The sequence below is a fragment of the Trichosurus vulpecula genome, chromosome 6 (genome assembly GCF_011100635.1).
Source record: "Trichosurus vulpecula isolate mTriVul1 chromosome 6, mTriVul1.pri, whole genome shotgun sequence".
NCBI lineage: Eukaryota > Metazoa > Chordata > Mammalia > Diprotodontia > Phalangeridae > Trichosurus > Trichosurus vulpecula.
The window spans coordinates 117,224,299-117,248,781 of NC_050578.1; the positions used below are offsets into that span (position 1 = coordinate 117,224,299).

Genomic DNA, 24,483 nt, shown 5'->3' on the forward strand with positions numbered 1-24,483 from the left:
AAACACTAGTCCTGCTTTTTAGAAGAAGAAAAAAAAAATAGAATTCCAGAGCAATGAAAGACGAACCCTGGGCAAATCACTTGGTTTCTCAGCACTCTCAGCCACTCTCTAAGAAGAATTTTCCTTATCTGGGAGTTCCCGATATCAATGAAATCACAGATCTAGTTCCTGTCCTTTGGCAATGGAGAAACAGATTAGTTTGTGAACCCCCAGGCCTGGCCGATTGTCCTTTTTAAATAGACAGTGCTACTTTCAGCCAGCATCACTGATTAAGAATAAGCTGCCTAATCTCTTTTGGACACATGAAGGAGTTTAATGCACCAAGAATGATGATTTTGATCACTGTAACTAGTAATACCAAAGAACTCATCAGACATGTGTTTTGCTCATTTCAAGTCAGTGATGTGATTTTGACATTTAACAGTTGTCAACAAATTTTTTTTGTCTTGATATGGACTGAGACAATAAGGTGTTATCTGTATAAAAGACAATCAACCAACACTAGCTATTTTTCTCTTTGTGCATATCTATATGCCCAGCATATAGTGTAGTGCCATACTAATTAATTAATTAATTCAATTTTACCACTGAGGAAAGTGTGCTATGGTCAATATACTGAGGGAATAATGTTAAAAATGTTAAAATTACTATTTTTTTTTACCTCTTTGTGTATTTTTATTTTGTCTAATTTCCATAGGACTTGACATATAATTTGAGTTGAATGAGCAAGCTTTCTGTAGATGTGTTCTTGTGTTGTTGGAGTCTAAGTATAAGAAACAATAGGGATGGGTAGGGAGGAGGTTTCACAGGCTGTCTTAAGTTCTTCTTATACTTAGTAATGTAATAATGGGTATCATCATCCCATCAGAGAAATATTAGGATGAATCCCAGCTTCCCACTGCTATTATGGATAACTGATGCCTTAAAACTATGCCCCCAGCTCTTCCCATGGTTGATATGTTGTGGTCCGTAGCTCAAACAGGTCTGACTGTTTGAATGGGGATGAGGGTGATAAGCAACCTTTCTCTTCCCCTCTCATCTGGCTCCTGCATGTATAGGAATGTTCTCAAATGGGTCACAGGATTTCCAGTTTTCTATTATAAACAAAGAGCAGGACCCCCCTTGATCCAGAAATGTAGTCTCTGAGATGTCATGTGGACTAGAAAGAGGAAGCGGCTTTCTGTTCACTTAATAATGAGATTAGAATCTCCCTGTTCCAAACTGACTTCCTATGAGTAGAGGTCTCAAGGAAATAGAAATGATCACCTTGTTAAGGAGAATTGAGGAGATGTACAATTGAGCCTGTGCCCAGAGTGACTGGACATCAAGCCCTGGAGTTTTGTTTTTAACTCTTCTCCCCCTAAGTCCTTCTCTCTTCCATAACTTGCTTATTACTGTAGAAGGTACTACCAACCTCCCGGTTACCCTGGCTTACAACACAAGTATCATCATTCTCTCTTCACTTACACTTGCCTCATAGAAAATCTATTTCTAAGTCTTGTCATTTCTCCCTTTACAGCATCTGTTCTATACTTTCCTTTCTCGCCACTCACATGAGTGAACACCCTGATTCATGCTCTTAGCACCTCAGTTCTGGATTTCTACAATAGTTTTATGGTTAGTTTCTCTGCTTCAAGTTTCTCCTCACTTCCCCCATTCCCCACTCAACTGCCCAAATGATTTTTACTAAAGCACAGATCAGACCCACCCTACTTCCTCCTCAAGAAGCCACAGTGACTTCCTGTTACCTCCAGGATCTAATACAAACCACCCTGTTTACAACCTGACCCGTTCCTATCTTTCTTGTCTCTTTACACTTACTTCATTTCTTTTCATGTACTTTACAACTGTTGACACTCACTTTCTGTCTGCTCCTTGGACACAGTTTTATCTCCTGACTTTCCTCTGCATGTGCCTGGAATGCTTTCCTTCCCTATACACAAAATATCTTTCTGTATATAACTAGACATCTATCACCATCTACCTGGATGTAGATAAATGTATGTAATGGTTGCATGTTGTCTTCTCCATTTGAACTTAAGGTCCTTTAGGGCAAGGATAATGGTTTTGCCTTTTTTTTTTTGGTAGCCCCTGCATTTAGTACAATGCTTGGTAAATGACTGCTTGCCTTCTTATCTTCCCAATCCTGCTGTTCCTCTCTACCTATGGGCTGCTGAAAGATAGGGCGACTCCTTCCTCTCATCTTTTTTCCACTCCTTTCCTCCCTGTCCACATTAAATTAAATGTACTAGTGTATGACTAACTGAGCCTAAAAGAGGTAATCAATCCACTGTGGTCCATTTACAAGAATAATTTTGTGCCTTATGCAATTGAGAATTGTTAATAAGAAGTTTACCTTTATTCTTTGGAAAGTGCTTCATTTTTCTTCCACTTCATGACAAAGTTTGAATATCTCCTTTATTGTGTCTTTCTCTAGACCTTTGCAGAGAGGCTTTTGGGAAAATTCTCAGTAGCCGTCCCAGTCTTTGTTGCCCTTTCCTGTTTTGGCTCCATGAATGGGGGCGTTTTTGCTGTCTCCAGGTGAGTGTAGAAATGTGTTATCTAATCAAAAAATGACTGCTCTTTGTGCTGGGCCGACTAACCAAAATAATGGTTGTAGAAATGGAATGAGGAGTTGTGCTAGAATAGAGTCATTAGATAATCTCTAAGGTTCCTCCTAATTCTAGACCCTATGATTTTATGGAGCTTTATTGTAAACCACAAGTATTCTTTTTGCTTGAGACATTGCCCTTAACTTGATGATATCCCTTTTGAGGTGGGTAAGGATTAGTATCTTTTTGCGGTGAGAGTAGTAGGTGAAATAGCATAGGTTTATTTTTGGCTATGAAGAAAGGGCCACTAGAAATTACTATCTATTTAATTAGGTGGACAGGCAGGCAGACAGGCAGGCAGGCAGGCAGACAGGCAGGCAGGCAGACAGGCAGGCAGGCAGGCAGGCAGACAGGCAGGCAGACAGACAGACAGACAGACAGACAGATAGATAGATAGATAGATAGATAGATAGATAGATAGATAGATAGATAGATAGGTGGTATAGATAGATAGATGGTATAGATGGAGAAGAATAGTGGATAGGGAGTTGGCTTTTTTTTTTTTTTTAGAGCCAGGAACCTGGAATCAGATCTTGCCACAGACACACAATCCCCATGTGACTCTAGGCAAGTTACTTCCAAGTGTTCTAGACAGCTCACTAAGATAATAAGTTTCAGAGATGTCAACTTGAATTGATAGAGGAAGTTCCTTAGGTCCAATCCCTAGAGAGAGATTTTTTATCATCACCACAAAAATCCCATTATCATTATTACTGTTGTTTTCAGACTCATTTTTATCAATGCCTTCACTGGTGGGTGAAAAAGTCCCTTTACCAATGTAGACCAACGAGGCCTCTCTAATTTAGGCCTTAAATTTTAAGCCTTAAATAGTTGCCTGGAGGCATTGAGAGGTTAAGGGACTTATATAGGGTCATGCAGCTAGTATGTGGGTGAGGCAGAACCCAGGTTTAACGACTCCAAGGCCAGCACTCCAACCCCCAGCATCATGCTGTCTTCCTTGGTTTAAACTTGGAATGGTTAAAGCTGTCAGCTTTTCCATTGTCAATATTATTTGCCACTGATTTTTTTTAAACACAGGAAGTAACAGTAAATATAATATGACTATTCAACCTACTTAATGAACAATAGTGTGAGATTGGCAAATTTTGTATACTTCTAAATTTAATTTCTTTCACTATTTACATAGTCCTTCCTCAAAGGAGAAATGCAAAAATTCACCTTGGGAGAACGGAACCCCTTCCATGTGAAAAGATTCTGGTTTTTTCAAGTTTTCCTTTGTGGAATGAACATTTATAAAGTCAATCCACATTTTTCTCCCATCAGGTTGTTTTATGTTGCTTCCCGTGAGGGTCACCTTCCAGAAATCCTCTCCATGATTCATGTCCGCAAATACACTCCTCTGCCAGCTGTCATCGTTTTGGTAATGCATATTAACAAGTATTCCTCCATGAAACTGGGGATAACAGGCTTGCAAAGATGAATTCAAAGAAAACTTCTCAGGGGCTGCTTTCTTCTCTTTTCTTGCTGAGGCGTGGAAGGGGTAGAGTGAGACTTGCATAAATAGTATTCGGTCTGTATAGATTCCTTTTTCATTACTGACATTTATATAATGCTCTAAGGTTTGTGAGGGTCTTTACATACATAAACTCTTTTGAGCCTCACAACAAAACCATGATAGAAACTGCAGGTGTCATTAGGTCCATTTTACAGATGAGGAAACGGCAGGGTCTGAAAGTTTAAGTGTTTTTCCTGTGTTCACGTAACTAAGTATTGCAGGCAGGATTCAAACCAGTCCCTGAATGCTCAGGGCTGGCACTCTCCTCTGTACAACATTGGTATTATATTTTTAGAACTGAAGCCATCTCCTGCAGCCCTCTCTCTTCACAGATGAGGGAACTGAGACTCAGGATGGTTAAGTGTATTTTCCAAGGTCACACGGGTAGAAAGTATTAGTGGTGGGATTTGAACCCAAATCCTCTGGGTACTCTTTTCACTGTAGTACACTGCCTCCCTTTGCTCCATCTTTCTTACTAGTCATATTTAACTTTCCTAGGCAGGTAACTAAAGCCCATCTCATTATGATTTTCCTAAGAGTTGGAAGGTTTGAAGGGAAATGATTAGCTTGACCCCTGTCACTGACTCAAAGCCTTGTAGAAAAGTCTGTCTGAGTAATGAGGCTCAGATTCACTTAATTGAAAGTGAAGCTCAGTGCTGTAGACTGAGAACACCCAGGCTCATCATAAGACACCTTCTAATGAAAAGCATAGACAATTATGCACAAAGATAATGGAGGAAGACTTGGGCTGTGGGAATGATTCTGTGATTAAAAGTGAGACAGTTGGTGAGAGTACCTGAAAGGAAGCATATATACATACTAAAATCGAAATTAGGGTTGCAAAATTTTTCATTTAGTGAGATCTTTTTTGGAAAGATGGGGCATAATAGAATGGAAAATGCTGCTGATGTCCGTTGTTGATGTGATGTAAACTCTTAACTATTATTTTGCAACACTTCCATGTGTTGTGAGGTGCACCAGATAAGGCATTGGCTGGGTTTTTTTTAAAGCATTTAATTTGTTTCAAAATGTTTCCCTAAAAATTCTTTCTGAAGTACGTGTTCTCCGCAAGCTTCCCTTGTGAGAACAGAACGTATTATTTATTCTGTGAAGAGGGCTTTCATTTAAAGCCCAGAGTGTCGCTCAGGTCGTCCTCGGCATGCGCAGTTGCAGAGACACTTTGTGCTGATCTCGGCTTCTTCCTTATTTTCTACTGTCTTGAGGGTCAGAAATGGCAGGCATATAGTGAGAATAACTTTGGAGGGAAAGAAAGGTCAGTGGTTTGCATTCAGAAGCAAAGGTACGGTTATGTAGAGACGCCCACATCGCAGGTATGCATCTCAAGGAATTTACTGGACAGCATTTTATAGTGGAAGAACCATTGGTTTTCAAGATGCCTATTGCCATCATTAGCAGTTATCACCCCATATACAGTCATACGTCAAAGATAAAACAAAGAAACAGGCTTATAGCACCGTAGATTTATCTGTTCCCTGCGTTATTTTAGTAGGCTTCTAATTGGTTTGCTTGCAACCCCTTCTCCCACACCAACCTTCTACTTAACTACCAAATTGTTATACCTAAACAGGCTATCGGACCATATTAAACCCCGTTCAAGAAGTTCCAGTGATTTCCCATTGCTCTTTGACTAAAAAACAAACTCCCCTGTTTGACCTTTAAAAGCTTTTCCCAGTCTGGCCTTACGTATTCAGACTGGTTGTATATTGCTTCTTCTCATAGTCTGCATTTGATCCAAAGCTGTCTACTTGTTGCTTCTCATTAATGACATTCTTCCTATCTTTATGACTCCTCTATCTTTACACAGGGTGTTTCCCATGCCTAGATTGATTTTCCTCCTCACCTCAGCCTCTTGGAAACCCTTCCTTCCTTCCTGCTTACTTCAGCTCAATAGTCATTGCTTACAAGAAGCCTTTCCTGATTCTGCTAGTTCTTGGTTCCTCCCCCAATCCTTGAATTACAGTTATTTTGTTTTTATTCCTCTGTGTGTATGTTATTCTGTTTAGAATGGAAATACACACACACACACACACACACACACACAAACACACACAAATAGGATGTAAGCTTCTTGAGGCCAGGCTTAGTTTTGTTTTTGTCTTTGAGTAATGCCTGGCACACTTCCTGGCACGTGTAGATATTTTATAAATGCTTATTGACTTGGATTTTGAACTTTAAGGGAACATACAGCTCATCTAATCCAAGCTCCTCCTTTGACAGAGCATAGGAAACAGACACCCAGAGAAATCAAATAATTAGCCCAAGGGTACTCACATTACTATGTTCTCAAAAAAGAAAATCAACACGAAGTTAACCATTTTCAATATGATAAGAATCCAGTACTCTGTCTCCAGAGTTTAGTATCTTTGACTTGGTATAAGTCACCCAGATGCTCATATTAAAGTAGATTGGCCCTGTTCATGGGTCCTGTTAGTCATTCTGTTTGCAGGTGGGTGGCATAATAATGACCCTGATTTTAGGTGTGTTGCAAAACGCTGCTGTTAGTCCACTGTTTCTCACAACACGCTGGTGGCTCACTGGTGTAAGGGGACATTTGAAATCTAATTAGAGGCTGATGCTCTGTAGTGCTCATTATTTGTGTGTTCTGTTTTGCTAGACTCATTTGGATCTTTTTTTCTCTCCTTTTTTCCCCACCCACAGTACCCTTTGACGATGATAATGCTTTTCTCTGGTGATCTTTATGGTCTTCTGAATTTCCTCAGTTTTGCCAGGTGGCTTTTTATTGGACTAGCAGTTGCAGGACTGATTTATCTCCGATACAAACGACCAGATATGCATCGTCCCTTCAAGGTAACCTCTGTCATTTTAATGGTTTTACATAAATCTTTCTCCCCAAGGCATAGCTGCTCACTTGGGACACTTCAATGATGACACTGTTGAGGGGAGCCTCCTTGAATCCAGGGCTTAACTCTTCCTGACAAATGCATGCCCAAAGGATTTCTCTTGGCTGGGAAAGAAAAAAAAAATCCGTACATGGCTATTTTCCCTGAAAAGGAAGCTCTTAGTACACTTGTGGTTTGATTTCTCATGACCACACCTGCTGGCTTGAAGGGTTGAAAAATTAGACAACTTCCTTCCAGACGTCTTCTGTGACAAGTTGGAAAAGAAAGTTCATAGGATTGTCAAGAGCCATAAAGACTTTCAAGGAGTCAGATAGAGACTAATGAAAGGTTGCTCGTTTTTATGCTATTCTACTGGATTTGTGATCTCATTGATCTGGTGGTTACAGGAGCATACTGGTAAATGTTTAATGACTGGCTCCCCAGGGTGGGGGGGGATTAAATGGTTAAGTTTAATTTACACTATTAACATTTTCTCCATCACTTAACAATCAACAAAATGATAAATGTTCTGATTTGTAGCATTTGCCGAATCCTGAAGTATAAGTGAGTAATCAACTCTCAAGAGCACTGTTTCAGCACACCCCTGTTATTCCTTCCAAGCGATGAAGATTTCAGGTCATGCGTGGCTCCTCATTCAGTGCTATACTTGGCCATATCCTTCCATAGATCCAATGGAGTTAATACACTGAGGGAATTTGGCCTTCATATTAGCACCCAATGTAGAACCTTGCATAGATCAGATGCAGCTAGGTGGTGTTGTAGATAGGGTAGTGGACTTGGAATCAAAAAGTCCTGAAAACACACACACACACACACACACACACACACACACACACACACATGCTCTTTGATTAATCTTGGGCAAGTCATTTCACTACTTAACCTCTAAGCCAATATGTATTAAATTCAAATTGAAGTGGATTGCTACTGTCTTAGAAAATCACAAACTCTTGGGACTTTTGTGGGATACTTAGGCCTCTGGGTCTAAGAGTTTGATGCCTTTGCTCCAAGTCACTTTCTATAACTGTAAATTGCAGAGAAGATGCTGACCAACATTGGTAGAAGGAGTTTCTTCTTTGAGAGTTCTCTAAGTGAAAGAAATGTCTGGTCATTATTATCCTTATTTTTTATTATTATTGTTATCTTGATAATCTGCCCAAGATATCTATAATATGTGATAAAGGCCTTCCTCCTTAGAGCTGGAGATAGTTAAACTTAAGAAATTAGGAGTTTACAGATGAAACATTTTGAGTATTTTAAAATCACTAATACAGCTGCTTGATGTTATCTTATGGTTTCTTTTTTTAAACCATATATTCAAAAAAGAAAAATATTAAGTTAATATTTGGGATACAATTCAAGGATGATATCATTTTACAGAATGTCTCTTTTGTCCCTCACACCTTTCCTTTGGAAAGCTGAATATTATAGCCACAGTTTCTCTGCATCCTTCATGGAATTCTTTGAATCTTTTCATCTAGTCCCTTTTTAAAAATATACTGATAATGTTGTCAGAAAGCTTTTTAATTATATTCATTGCATAGTGTAGGGCACCATCTTCATCAGTGGTCAAAGAGGAGTTTGCCTCTTCTACATTTTGTCAGTCCTTGTGGCATATTTCTGAAAAAAAAATCGATATACACTTAATCATTTTTAAGTGTAACAAGTGGTCTATGCTACTTGCATCATCTTAAAATGGATTATAATGGCAACTCTCAAAGATTCCATGTTTGAAGTGCAAAAATATAAAACATGTTCATCACAGCCATAACTAAGTCAGGACAACTGGGTCTTTAGTCCAGGGTGTTAACATTTTAGCCTACAGACAGTAATTTATGGCACGTCAGTAAATACAAAAACTGATTAATTTAGTTAAAGATATCAGTTAATTCAGTTAAAAAAGAAAACATCCAGAAGGTTCCCTTTTCATCCCTTCAGCTGTTGAACCCAATGTAAGCTCTTATCCCCTACACAGATGGGAAAGCTGCAGCCTTGAGGCCACATGTGGCCCTCTAGGTCAGGGCTGTCCAAAATGCAGCCTCCAGTGAGATTTATATGGCCCACCTACAAGGATAGACATTTACATAAATGCTTTAGTAAATAAAGCCAAGCTATGGCAGAGCTCTCACTAAAATGGCAAGTCAAAATACATTGTCTATTGTTTCAATAAAAGCAAAAAGGTTGGACAGCCCTGCTCTAGGTCCTCAAGTGTGGCCCTTTGACTTAATCCAAACTTCAGGACTGTGAATGACCAAATGATGATGTGATGACCAAATAGGAAGAACTGTGGAGTCAGAGGGCTGCACTTAAGGACCTGGAGGGCCACATGTGGCCCCGAGGCTACAGGTTCCCCACCCCTGCTAGCAGCTCCTTGCTATATTCCAGTCTTTTTTCTCCAGCTTCTACCCCAGTGGAAACTTTTCTTAAAATGTCTGGATACTTGACATATTGTGTACCCTGATGTTTGTTTTTGGCAAAGTTTGCCCTGGGTGGCAAAAATTTTTGTTACATCTCTAACAATAATATTTAACCGGTATAAGAAGGGGCATCTGTAGTTCCTAACTTTATGTTTTATATGGTGTAAAGAAAGGGCATAGTGTTCCTAACTTTGTGTTTTATATGATGGAAAGACTTCTGCCTCTACCCATTCCAAACAAGTGTTTAATACATACACCATGGTCCCATTTTTGGACATTCCATCAGTTGTGATCAACTCCATAACTATAAGAAATCGCTCAACTTTCGTTTGTTTGTATTGTTACATGCTGGAGCTAGTCAGCATCCAAAGGCAGCTCAAAGTGATCTTTGTCATCATCTTTTGTTTCAGGTGCCGCTGTTTATCCCAGCTCTGTTTTCCTTCACGTGCTTCTTCATGGTGGCCTTGTCCCTTTATTCTGATCCATTTAGTACTGGGATAGGTTTTGGGATCACACTGACTGGTATCCCAGCATACTACTTCTTCATTGTCTGGGACAAGAAGCCAAAGTGGTTCCAGAGAATATCAGGTAATGTTCCTGACATCATGCAAGGGCTTAAGAAAGATATATATATAAGCATGTATATATATAAGATATATACATGCTTCTTGTTAAAGCCACACCCACAGAGATATACGTATTCCTTAAAACAGTAACACAAATTAAAATTAAAAAACAGCTCCTCAAGGAGCTGAAGTCTTAGGGAGACCATCGCACACATTTATCTACATCTATGACAGGGGCAACTAGGTAGTGCATGGATAGAGTGCCAGGCTTAGAGTAAGGAAGACTCATCTTTCTGAGTTCAAATCTGGTGTCAGACACTTACTAGCAGTGTGACTCTGGGCAAGTCACTTAACCCTGGTTGCCTTTGTTTCCTTGCCTGTAAAGTGAGTTGGAGAAAGAAATGGTAAATCACTCCAGGATCTTTGCCAAGAGAACCCCTTATAGAGTCACGAAGAGTCAGACATGACAGAAACTGCCAATCAACAACAGAAATTAAGAGATAGTGTTGGACAATGGCAAGAAAACTGGCTCTGGAGTTAAAGGATCTAGGTTCAAAACCCATCTCTGATGTTTATTGCTTCAACAATGTTGTGCAAGTCAATGAGCTTCCCAGGCTTTCAGTCTCCTTATCTGGCAAATAGACTCAGTGTCCTCTAAAAACCCTTCCAACTCTAAATTTCTGATTGTTAAGTCCTGTCTCTGCTACTTAGTAGCAATATGACCATAGGCAAGTCACTTAATTTCCTTGGGCCTCAGTTTCCACACCTGTAAAATCAGGATTTTTGTCTACCATGAATTTCTTTTTAGGATCCCGTGATCCACACAGATAATTACTGTCTAGTTGTTATTAGTATCCTAGTATGGAATCTGGCTGCTTCTTGCTGATTTTTCACATTATGGGCAATCATTAAAAAAATAATGATAATCCAGGCTACACCCCTATTTATAACCACATGAAATCTACTCTTCCCTTAGGCCTATCGTGAGTCAGAATCTGTGTTAACAGAAATGGCTGCTTTATCGAGATTGTATTTAAACTGGGCCATGAGAGAAGGATTTTAAGTCAAGCAGAGAAAAGGATGGGTTTCAGTTATGCTTGGCATTGGGGGATTATTTTAGGCATTGGTGTCAAACTCAAATAAAACTGGGGCCACTAAACCCTATTTGAGTGACGATCCCAATGGGGAGCATATCCGTATTTTATTGCATTTTTATTTACTTTGTTAAATATTTCCCAATTACATTTTATTCTGATTCCAGAAGAATTTAGGATTGTTGCAGGGTGCCTGCTGCCTATTTGGTAACTCAGGTGTAAGGAAAGGTCAGAGGCTAGAAGCATTGAATCTATTCTGAGAATCGACAGAGAGTAGTCTACTGTGTTCAGAGTATAGAACATAGCATCCTGAGCTAATCCTTAGGACCTGAGGAAGAAAAGAAAAAGGGTTCCCCAGGAAGATGCCAAAAATGTGGCAGGAGATATTGCTTCTCTTCACTTCCCACAAATTTCTACCCCATATCCTCTGGAGCCCCAGTCTCTACTTTCTTGATAGAGGAGGCAGAAGGAGAGATTCTTCAAAACCAAAAAACCACTACAGTGCGGGAGGAGGGGGAAGGAAGGTTGTATTTCAGGCATCCCAAACAGGAAGTCTGTGCATTTGCTCAAAGAAAAAGCATTGCACATGGTGATTCATTTCTCCTCTACTTCACTTCATGTACTACATTATAGGTTAACAAGCCTTTGTGGGCTAGCCTGGGAGCTTGGACACCATTGATTCTGAGTTATAAACAACTGACATAAAACAAAACCAAACAAAACATTTTGCAGAACAACCAGGTTCTGAACTGAGGGCTATTCCTATTTGAAGTGAATGATTTCTGGAAGGAAGAGAAGCATTTGAATTCAAGTCACTAAGCCCTTTTCATGCTAGGCTGGTACCACTGTTGGAAGAGCCTTGCCAGGACACTTACTTCAGGCAGAGAATAGCTCTTTAAGATTTTAAAGCTATTAAGCCCTGTTAAAGAATTTTTAGATAAAAAATGTTATTAGCTATGTAATGACCCACTTGTACTTTCCAATCCCTTAAGTAACTTAATTACAGTGGTTCAGGATTGGGAATAAAGGCAGCTTAATCAAAACACTGCAGTCAGGGAACCCAAGGTAGGGTTTTGTACATGATGGCTTTTCAATAAATGTTGACTAAAGTCCTCCCCCCTACTCTGCTCCCTCAAAAAAGGGAACAACAACTCGAATTATTTGGGAAGAAGGGAAGGAAGATGTAACTCTGAGAGCAGGGACCTAGTCTTAGTGTTCTGCATTGAACCCAGTACCTAGCACAGGAGGTATTATTTCTGGTATTGTCATCCATGTGTAGAACATGGGCATACCCTAGGACATGTGTATATGTTGTACTGCATTGTATCAATGTCAGATTGTGGCATGGTAGGAGAGGAGCTAAATTTGGAGTTGGAGGATCTTGTAAAGATGATAAATAGGTTAAAGTGGATACTATGTGGTGTTATAGAAACTTATTCTGAATCTAACTGTCTTGGGCAGATTTGACCGCCTTCATTTTTTCTTTAATATTTAGAGTTTGGATTCAGTTCATAGTAACAAGTATCTATTGTGTACTAGGTGTTGCTCTAGGACCTGAGGGTACAAAGACAGAAGTGAGATAACTTCTGACCTCAAAGAACTTGAATTCCACTGGGAGAGTGCATCATGTACACCAATAAGCAAATCTAAACTATGCATAACTTGAATATAAAGTCATATAGAAGGTTAAGGAAGACCACTGACCTCTGGGGGAACTTGGTATTTGTCAGCATTGGAGACTCAGGACCCACCGTCTATTCAAACTAGACTTTGCACTCATTTATCCTTAGTATTTAATTCTGAACTTATAACTCATTTTCGTTCTGAATAATATCTTGGTAGACTCTGTTTCCAAAAACTTTGAAGAATTAGATTAATTTTTTTAACAGGTTAATTAATAAGCATTCTTAGCCCAGTCAAAATACTTCCCTTGCAATTTTGTTTTATTACATTTTTTAGGCTGTTCATAAAATAACCTCCTCTTGGAAAGGTCTAGTTGAACAGTCAACATTAGGGTGGTGTGGCAGGCAAATCACCAGAGACTCCTCTTAGCATGTCCTTTCTCAACTTAGCTCTTACCAGGGTGACAGCTCTGGTACATGTCTTAAATGAAGAGCCCCCTTTCCTCTGTAAGATGATGTCCTGGAGCACTGTGAAAAATTAAGACATTTCTAGCACCCAACCCAGTGCCTGACATGTAATAGGTGCTTAATAAATGCTTACTGAGTACAGAATAAGGTATAAAAAGTTAAAGGTATAAAGCTAATTCTTAAGGGAAGGGTCTGCTTTTTCATTTTAAGGGTGTAGTAGGTATTTAATAAGTGCTTTGTTGTTTTGCATTTACAGAGAAATCTATAATGCCCCTAAAATTGTTCTAGAGCAGGGCTTTGGTGTGTGTCTTGGACCCCTTTGGCAGTGTGGTGAAACCTTTGAAGCCCTTCTAGAATAATGTTTAAGTATATAAAATAAAATAATATATGATTACACAGGAAATCACTTAATAAAATACAGTTCTCAGACTATGCATGCATGTTGTATATATGCATGCAATTTATATATACATGTATGTATGTGGGTGTGCATGTGTGTGTATATGCACATTTATATATGTACATGTAAGAACCCCTTGATTTGTATAAATGGAATATGTATATACAATAGAACATATAATACACATAATAGAATGTACACATATAGAATAAAGAGACTCATATGTATATGAGTTCATATTGATATATAAGAATCAAGGGATTTCTATCTATTCATTCCTATCTATCTACCTAAGAATTCTTTCATTCTTGCTATTTCTTTCTTCTCTCTGTCCTTTCTTCTCTTTCTCTTTCCTCTCTCTGTTTCTCTTCTTTCTCTGTTCTCTCTCCGTATATGCATGTATGTATGTGCACATGTATATGTAAAGAATCCCTGGTCTTAGAGGAAGTATGAGGGAAAACCGCTGGCATGTATAGAATGGTTTAAGGTTTACAGAGTTATTTGTGTATTTTATCTCATGAAGAGATAATGAAAAGAGAAACTCACCCCCTGCTAAGCATTGGGAGGTACATTTCCCCTTCTTCTGCCTCCCTGGCTTAAAGTCTGTAAGCCGTGCAGACTTTCCTGCTCCTACCTTCTGCATTTCCCACCTCTTCCTTTCTAATTCCAGCTTTTGCAGCTTCCTCAGTTGCTTCTCATTTCCTTCTTTCTTGCCCACTTGCTCCTCCTTTTCAAAGCTCTTTGCAGCATTGTTTTCCTCCTCACTGATCTCTAAATATGTGCATGACCTCCACATTTAGCTCTCATCTTTCCTGAATTTTACTAGCAATTCTGTAGTGGGTGATTTAGAAAAAGAAATGGTGCTGGAACCTCCTATCTGGGGATCCTCTGACTTTAAACCAGCATCTTATCAGTCATTATCTTTATAGCTTCCTTGTGAGAGAGTGCCAAAAAGTAGTGCCTTCCTCTGATTTTGTGTTATTCTCTACCCACCCTCTCATGTAAGGTCTTGGCAGTAAAATATAGGAAATGAATCATATTTATTGCTGGCCTAACAAAAAAACACACACACGTGTGTATGTGCATGCACACATATATACACACTAACACTCATATGTACTTATACACACACACCCAGGTATATGCATATGCATAATAAATCTGTGCATAAATACACATGCAGAGCATATATACATGCACATGTGTATATAGCGTGTAGACACACATTCACATATACACACATGCATGCATGCATGCATACATACATGCATACACATACACATATACACTCACAGAGTACATGTACATATGCATTCTGAGCCTCATGGGTGAAACTTGTTGCAAAGCTTTTTTAAAGAGGAAACACATGTGAGCTCGGCTACCTAGAAGGCTTTGACCATTACCTGCTTTGCTAGAACACAGCCTTTCCTCCTGCATGCTCTCATTTCTTCACTGCAGATGGGCATCTTTAAAGCCGGCAGATTGTATGAGCCTCCACTCAGCCACTTTTAAAGGGACACAGAGCCTCCGAGGTTGTACCCCACATACCTAATATACCTCTGCCTGCAGTGAGATTTCACTGACCACCATTAGGAAGTAGTAGAGAGCTGTGGTTGACTCGGAGAGCAAGAGAACGTTCAGAGTCTGAAAATCGGAGGCTCCTGCAGAACTGCTATTTGATCTTTCTGGCCACAGGATGCCAGTGTTGAACCACTTTTTGCTTGATAGCGTTCCTCCAGTGGAAATAAAATGTGCTCTTTAAGGGAGTTGTGGGCTCCATGGAAAGCTTTTTTTCTTGCCAGCTGTGACAAGAGTAGCTAATTCCTCTGTTCTTTCTTTTTTAAAAACATGAGCCTCTTGTGCAAGGGAAAAAAAGGGGGAGAGGGTTAGATACCTCTGTGACATATTCAGATCCACTGTGGTAGCAGGGAAAGTGACAAAGTACAGCCTGGGCTGGGAGCCGTAATCTTTTTTTATTGGTGGCCTCTGTATCTCCCAGCAAGAGATTGAATGCATAAGCTAAACATCTGGGGGACGCAGGGCCAGGCTTCCTGTACAACAGACTCGCCTTTAAATAAAACCCTTAATTATCTATGTCAGCCTAGAGCAGCGCTGGCAGAATTATTCAGATCTCTGTTCTGATGGACATTGTTGTGCTTCTCCAGGGTCTCAAGAGTACTTGTCCTGAGGAAGGTATCAGTATAAATCCGTTTCTTAGTCTCTACTGAAATCTGGAGGGTGCGTCTGACAGACTTTCGGGGACTCTGCAGTGTGACATTTTTCTTACTAAACCTGGCTTGTAAATTAATTAAGCTTGTTTAGTCATTCTCAACATCTGCCTAGACTACCTTAGTGGTCAAAACTGCACATGCTGTGGGGATCAAGTGAGATCACGGGTTTGACTGCCCTTTGAAAATGATAAAAGCACTTTTCATATGTAAAGTGTTATTACAATTCCATTTTCCAAGAGTGGGAGGGGGAGCTCTTGGCCTTGCACCTGGCAGCTAATATTTCACCCGTGTATTAGCTGTCTGCTGTGGTTCCCACACTCCTACCATATGTGGCTGGGCAAATCAGATCCAGCTAGGCCTGTTACTGCTTCAGCGTCTTCCAAGGTAAACTGTTAAATACAGAAGGTATTGCTAAAAATATCCAAATAGCTGTTTTTTGCTGCAGCTTCCAGATAGCAAAATCTCTACCACGTGCTGGCTCATCTGCTCCACTTTATCTATTAATAGCTAGAAAACAGTATCATGGGGCGGTAATCTCTGGCCCTCAAAATGCTTCATGAGCATTACTGAAGGCAGGGGGATTGATGGTCATCTCCATGGTTTAAAATTGAAACCTTGTTCTCACCAAGTGTCTGCAGAGGCCCACTTCTATAGGCTGAGTACTCTTTACCCTAATGACAAAAAAAAAAGTTTAATTGATACTTCTTTATACCCCAGATATATTCCAATGACCACTCTCTCTCTTGTAACGAAGAAATCTAGCCAAGCAGAATTTAACTAAGATGCTAGTCTGTTTGACAACCCATGATGCTTTCCTTACCTAAAAGACTATGTATGTCTCAGCTCACATGAGAGTGCATGTTTTTCCCTTGATCTTCTGAAATCAAGTCTAATAATGACCCTCACATGTCTCTATTCTTTAGTATACCTCAGAACTATATACCTTATTAAGAGACCAGTTTAAGTTGGCCTGCACTGACATTTTTTTAAATAGCTTTATTTTGTATATGCAAGATGCAGACAGATGGAAGGATTTGTCATAGCTAGTGTCTTTGACAGGATTCGAACCCAGATCTTCTTATTCCAGGTCTTATTCCATCTCAGCACCTTCTAGATCAAGAACCAAAGTGGCCAAGAATAGTGAGGCACAGTGGAAAAGTAGTTCACCCAGAGCTGTCTTTTAGCTTTTTAGAACTCATGTGATGGGTCAGCTAGGTGGTGCAGTGAGTAGGGCACTGGCCTTGGAGTCAGGAGGACCTGAGCTCAAATGCAGCCTCAGACACTTGACACACTTACTAGCTGTGTGACCTTGGCCAATTGCCCTGCCTTCCCCCCTTCAAAAAAAAAAAAGAAAAGAAAAAACTCACGTGACTCAGGAAGAAGGTAGATAGGCTGGGCAGTGTTTGCTCACACTGCTGGAATAGGAAATGACATTTCTGGGTAAAAGGGCTTCTGTCGAGTAAAGAAAAGCAGAAAGCATTGGGTAGGAAGGCATGGACAGTTTTTTATGGTTGGTTTTTAGAGAAAGCAACTTTGACAGGCATACCATGATTCCAAAATGAAGTGAAGAATTGGCAAGGGCAAATATGCATTCTCCAGTCTTTCAAAATGGTGCCCAGTCTGGGGGCTGCTTTTCTCTAGGGAGCACTGCGGAAGGTAGAAGCTAGCTACTCACCCCCACCTGCCCTTTGGTCAGGCCAGCCTGGCTCATGGTCTGGTGGTTTCTGCCTGCTCCCTTCCAGTCATATCTCTGCCATCACCCTCTGCCTACCAAGGTTCGGCTGCTGACTCACTGTTAAGCAACTGCTGTGTTCCTGGGAAAATTCTGTTTAGTGGATTGGTCTTGTTCCCAACCTTGTTCTTGAAAAATGGGATTTTACTCTCCCTAATTGCTTCCTCTGATATTACAAGCCAGGAAAGGCTGGTTCTGACCTTTAGAAGGCACCTCCGAATTACAGTTACTCTACTGGGAAGATGCATAGAAGATAGGAGAAGTGAGGGAAGGGAATTGGGGCTTAGAACTATTTTGAAGGGAAAGAATTACTAACTGTTCAACATTTAGAGAGAGGGAATTGACATGCAATCAGAAAGTGGGTTGGTGGCGTTGTCTGTGCTCAAAGGAGGAACCTTAGGAAGAAACGCTTATATCCACCCCCTTCTCTCCCAGGCCCTCGCTTCTCATGACTCTTCCCATATCTGATAATTCTTCTTCTAGTCTCTCCTCTCCAATCCCCACCAAAGACAGCTGCCAAATTAACATTCCTAAAACATGGCTATGACCACACCACTTCCCTATTCAAAAAGATTCAGTGACTCCCTATTCCTCTAAGACAATGAAATTGTTCCTCCTAGCCATTAAAGCCCTGCACAGTCTGTCTCCCAACTTTTTGTGACCCCATTTGGGGTTTTCTGGCAAACCAGAGTGGTCCTTCTTTAGCTCATTTTACAGATGAGGAAACTGAGGTAAACAGTTAAGTGACTTGCTTAGGGTCACACAGCTAGTAAGTGTTTAAGACCAGATTTGAATTCAGGGAGGTGAGTCTTCCTGATCCCAGGCCCGACACTCTGTCCACTACCTAGCTGCCTAAAAAATAACTTCCCTGCCAATCTGCCCTGATTACTGTTCTGTATTTACAGTATGCAGTCTCTAACTACCATGCTTTTGTTGTTCCCCATGCTTTTCTAATACTGCTTTTCCTCCTCCCTTGTTCCTCTTAGAATCCCTAACTTCCTTCCAGCCTGAGTTTAGGCACTAATTCCTTTATGAGACCTTCATGATCTCCCCAGCTGTAGTACTTTTCCCTCATCTGACATTACTCTATACATACACTTTGATTGGTATGTCTGTGTGCATGAGATATCCTTCCAATATAATTCAACCAGCATTCACTGAGCACCTGTTCTGTGCCAGGGAAATGAGATTTGATGCCACCACTCCACTTAAAGTTGTGAGACTTCTTTATTCTTACCTCACTTACCTACCAAGTTTACCATAGTAAAAGCCTCCTTTATCTCCAGCTCACAGTGGTGGTTTTCTTCACCCTGGATCTCAGTCTTACTGCCTCTATGTGTTTTGGGATGGGAAGGGAGGCCATTAATTCATTCTGTCTCATTCTAAACCACATCATTGCTCTTCTCATCTCAACACCCTATTGTTGCACTCACACCCACAGTCTAGAATCAAAGCAAATGTGTTGGAGATTAGTTTCCAAATACTCTGTGGTTGCCCTAAACAGAATAAAGACACCTGGGGGTTTCACATCCCCGCAAGCAGGCCCTATCTGTTGAAAGCGGACTTTAAAGAGAAAAGGAATACTTTATTCTTGTTTTCAGTAAGTCCATGATTTGTGACCAGATGTGAATCAATGGTGTAAACAAAAAACCATACCAGAAGGGCCAGAGGGAAGAACAGGGCTGACTGTACATGACTCTCATGTCTAATTACATAAGGCACAGTGAAAGACGTGGAGGGATTTCTTCTTAGTGCTCGATTTTGGGGGTGGTAGAAGTGGTGACATTATGTGCTGCAGATTCCTGTTAATTCTTGGGAGGCTAACAGGATTACAAATCACTGCTAAACATGCAACCACTCCTAGGCACTGCCTTAGCCAGATGACTAGTTCATCACAGTGCAAAGGGACCCAAATTCATGGTCAGTCTCTGCTGCTTAGGGAAGGCAAGTTATTTCCAGTTCCTAATCTATAAAATGAGAAGACTGGACTTGAGGACCTGTAAGTCTTTTCGTAATCTTTTTTGTGAATTATGGACCCACCTCCTTTGTTAGTTTGGTGAAGTCTATGGATCTCTTCTTTTTTTGACTCTTTACTTTTAGTTTTCAACATTCATTTCCATAAGTTTTAAATTTTCTCTCCCTCCCCAAGGCAGCCTGCAATCTGATATAGCCTCTACATATATATTCCTATTAAACATATTTTCACATTAGTCATGTCATACAGAAGAATTATAATGAATGGGAGAAATCATGAAAAAGAAAAAAAATACAAAACAAAGGAAAAAGAGAATAGTCTAGCTCGCTCTGCATTCATACTCCATAGTTCTTTCTCTGGATGTGGATGGCATTTTCCATCATGAGTCCTTTGGAATTGTTTTAGGTCCTTGCATTGCTGAGAAGGGCTAAGTCTATCAAAATCAGTCCTCACACATTGTGGCTGTTGCTGTGTACAATGTTCTCCTGGTTCTGCTCACTTCACTCAGCATCAGTTCATACAAGTCTTTCCAGATTTCTCCGAGGTCCATCAGTTCATTATTACTTATAGCACAATTGTATTCCATTACATTCATATACCACAACTTGTTCAGCCATTCCCCAGTTGATGGGTATCCCCTCAATTTCCAGTTCTTGGTCACCACAAAGAGAGCTGCTATAAATATTTTTGTTCTTGTGGGTCCTTTTCCCGTTTTTATGATCTCTTTGGGATATAGCTAAGTGCTATTTCTGGGTCAAAGGGTATGCAATGGATCTCTTCTAAGAATAGTACTTACAAATACAATTATCAAAATATTTTTTCCATCCAAGTTCATAAATCTCCTAAAATCAAGTTAAGAACCCATGCTCTGGGGTCTTTTCTAGATCAAAATCTGTAAACCTATGATTCTGCAAACCACTTGCCTCCTGTCTCTACCCCTTGGGAATTCCTTCTTCCCTCTACTTGAACCAACTTATTTATACCTCTATCCTTTAGTCAACAGGGCATCACAACAGTGGCCTTCTACCCCTGAAAAAAAAAATAGAAGGTTTGACATAAGCCTTTGTAGCAGAAAAGCTATGGAACCAAGGATTCAGGTCATTCAATTTACAAAGGAATTTTAAGTGTCAGGGGGCATCACTAACCAGGGGAATCAGAATAGATCCCTTGTGGAAGGAGTCCCTTGAGTTGATCTTTTAAGGGAGTTAGGGATTCCAGAAGATGGAGGAACAGAGCAAGATCATTTGCATCAGGGATGTTTAGATAAAGCTATGGAGGTGGGAGATGAAATAATGTTATGAATGGCAAATAGCAAATAGACCAGTTTTGCTGCAACTTAGAGAGAGTTAAAGGAGTCAGCAATAAGTTCTAAAACCTTCCACTGGAATAATGGCAAGCTTTGTACTGTGATAACCTTCCTGCTAAGGACTTGAGATTAGTTTTGGCCTTCTAGGACCACTCCTGATATGAATTTTATTTAAAGTAGAAGGTCTCCAAATATGTTCTTTGGAAATCCTAGAGACCCTTTTCAGGAGGTCTGAGGTCAAAACTATTTTCACAATATTACTAAAATTGCTTATTAAATTATTCCTCCATCTTCCAACTACATATCTCTGTGAGGCATATTTTCTTCTTTTTCCTTTATTTGAACCAGGTGTTGGGTTTGGTTTGAAAGGACACTAACATGTGAGATTAGAATAATAAGGCGAAGTAAGCTGGAAATACATTTATATGCTTGAACAGAGGGGATTGAAATGCCGATAGTAGGAAACTACAGTATTGAGGACATGAGGTATGTCAGGATGAGACAGGTGAAATGTCTTGAATCTGATAATTAAGATAGTCCTTCTGTTCTTTAAGTAAATGGAAAATCACCTACTTAGGAAAATGAGAATGAATCATTACACCTTTTTTTTTAATCTCAGTTTCCTCATCTGTAAAATGAGACTAGACTAGATGCACTCTAAGCTCTGTTCCATGTCTAAATCCCCACCCCACCTCCTCACTCTCCCCAAAAAGCATTCAGTAGGTGGCATAGATTTAAAAAATAGATTTTTGAGTATTAATGATATTCATGGCAAAGACAACCCAAGTGAAGGAGGGGAAGAGCTCATATCAGCCCTATTGAGAGATTAATCAGGACTGGAATATAAGGACAGAAATGTTTTTTTTTTAAGATTTTTCATTTTTAGTTTACAACACTCAGTTCTGCATTATTTTTAGTTCCAGACTTTCTTCTCTCCCCTCCCCCCCCTCCCCAAGACAGCATGGAATTCCATATATCTTCCATATATAACTTCACATTGAACCTACTTACACAATAAGGACAGAAATTCTTTATACTCTGGAGCCAATGGGGAGATGCTGATGAGGAAGAAGTCTCCAAGAAGTTGGAGATAAACTAGGCAAGAGCCTGGAAGCAGGTTTAGAAAGATGGCTGGGCAAATAGCAAGTGATTTTACCCTATTAAAAGTGACAGGCCAAATGGGTCATTTAAACTCACAATGAATTTTATAGCATTGAGTTTCCTAGATCTTCTGCTATAAGATATTTTCAGATGTCTGTTCAGAAATGAGAAGTTTGCCAACAAAAGGGTTAGTTTATTATCACCAAAGAACACAGAAAGAGTAGGAAGAGAAATGGCAAATATAATGTTAATTTAAACCTTAAGTGAGATCCTGATGAAATAACTACTTATAAATCAATCAATTTATTAAGCACCTACTATGTGCCAGGTACTGTACTAAGTGCTGAGGAGACAAAGAAAAAAGTCAAGACAGTCAAGGAAGTTACAATCTGATGGGAGAAGACAAAACAAAACAGGAAGCTGAAAGATGGTGGGGGCAGGGGGAAAGAAGAGGAAAAAGGTACTGTCACTAGGGCATGGTGGAGAACTCAGGGACATCCCACGGTAGCACAGCGAATGAAGAGCTATCTGAACTGAGCTCCCTGAAATGGAGATTCAGAGTTCATGGCCCCACCTTCTAAAAAGAGAGGAAGAGGATAGGGATGAGTTAGAAGACCAGGGCTGATGAGATGTTACAGAATAATGAGCTTCCCATGGCAGGATAGAAAACACAAGATAGTTCAGCCAGCTGAGAGATGAGGAATGAAATGAAGTCTTCTGGAACTTTGATTCTCATTCATTTCTAATTTTCCTTTTCCTTTTTTTCAAATTATTATTTATAGATCGAATAACCAGAACCCTGCAAATATTGCTGGAAGTCGTACCCACAGAAGTACCCACAGAAGATAAGCTGTGATCGGTTGGATTCCAAAGAAGGAGCTGTGTGTTGATGACCTACTCTTCTCTGTTTCCATCTGAAACAAATGGAAAATGAGAAGCTGATTATTGGGATTCCAGAGGATTACAAGACTGGGTTATGGCTTGAACCTCCAAGGAAACAAGTATCTCCAGTTTTCTTATGTGTTCAAACCTGTGTTTCAGAAGTTTGGATGTACCTTCAGGTGCACATGTAGACAGCTGCTAGGCTTTTCTACCACTATTCACGCTGCTCTTTTTAGGGGCAGACACCTTTTGTGGGCAGGGGAAGGAGGATACAGAATGACAAATCACTCCAATGATCTTTCTCTGTGACATTATCTTACTGAGTCCTATGGTCTTCAAATTGAAGGCCATGGGACATTTTCTGTATTAACAAGTGTTTTGTAAAATGGTTTTATATACTGTAGGTAGATATACTGTGAAAAGTGTCCTCTACTCTTTTGAACATGCAATTCAGTTCTCCTGTGATGTGAGAATGAGTGACAGAGGTACACTTTAATTTTAAATCTTCAACCCATATGCCTTTCTCCTTGTTTTATTTGCACTGTATTGGTTCCCCAAATACAGTCACACTGGCCTAGGTATTACTACTCCTTTTTAATGAATTTGTCCCAGGGCATTTGGGGTGGGAGAGAAGGGATGTGGCTTGTTTTCCTGAGTGCATTAAAAGAGAGTAACTTTGGGGCTATTGTTTCTCAGGCAAGGCCCTGTAGGAAATTGGACATTTTGTGGAAGTCCTTTTATTCCTTGTGAGGTGGGTGAAGTAGAAAGGATACAGGTCTTCACCCTTTTCAAGTCAGTCCATTTGGTTTTGAATCCTCACAGTAAATAATTGAGTTTCCAACACCAGATGTTTTTAGCTCCTGATCTCACCTGAAATAAACTCCTTGTTGAATATATCAAAAGAAATTTTTTTTTGCATCTTCAAAGAACCAACATCAACATTAAAGATGATTCACCAAGGGGGAGGGGAGAAATTGCCCAAACCACATGCTTGCACTCTTATCTGTTGTTTGCACTGTTTCTAACTTGGAGGAGATTTTTGTATTTCAATAATTTCACAGAGTGACAAATTTTAAGAATTTTTAAAGTGTTCCTATCTTTTATACGTAATTTTATTGAAAAATAAAACGAAAAATAGCTGAGTAAGATAGTGTTATACTAAATTGAGCACTTAACTGGGATATACATGAGCTTAATTTTAGGCCTATCTCCCACAAGTGTGGTAGGGAACTTGGCTTTATAACTTTCTCACACTGGGCCTCAGTTCCTTCGTATTTAAAATTCAGATATATAACTCTGAACTTTTGTACCTTGTGAAACAAGATGGAGGGGGAGGGAAAAAGTAGAAAGAATTGACTTGGGAGTAGTTCCCAGGGAGAAGAGGTGCACCTTATGACAATATTTTGGTGAAATGGAGCAAAGCCCAGGTTTCCCCATCCTAGTTAAGGTTCTAGTAAAATAGAAGGGCTGAATTTTGAACATCTCCAAGTTTATATTCTATGGTTCTATAAACTTCAGATTGTTTGAGTAAAGATGTCTACTTACACAAAAGACTGAGGGGTAGGTGTGTGGAATGCCACTGTTACTAAAAGATTTACATTTGGTTTAAGAATTCCCAGTACTTTTCCTCAACGTTGTCAGTAATTTAAACATAAGAGATGAATTTTACTCGCAAAGAG

The 24,483-nt window shown here is 39.8% G+C and overlaps 1 protein-coding gene across 1 annotated transcript in view; it reads left to right on the forward strand.

Annotated features, from left to right (window-relative positions):
• The window catches only part of SLC7A11 (solute carrier family 7 member 11), a 99,387-nt gene extending 76,373 nt beyond the window's left edge, over positions 1 to 23,014 (forward strand). The window contains exons 8-12 of the mRNA XM_036764183.1: positions 2,438 to 2,541; positions 3,897 to 3,993; positions 6,808 to 6,957; positions 9,838 to 10,015; positions 22,705 to 23,014. Coding sequence (XP_036620078.1) covers positions 2,438 to 2,541; positions 3,897 to 3,993; positions 6,808 to 6,957; positions 9,838 to 10,015; positions 22,705 to 22,778 — 603 coding nt within the window. The 3' untranslated portion in view covers positions 22,779 to 23,014. The remainder of the gene's footprint in view (positions 1 to 2,437; positions 2,542 to 3,896; positions 3,994 to 6,807; positions 6,958 to 9,837; positions 10,016 to 22,704) is intronic.
• Positions 23,015 to 24,483: the final 1,469 nt, after the last annotated feature.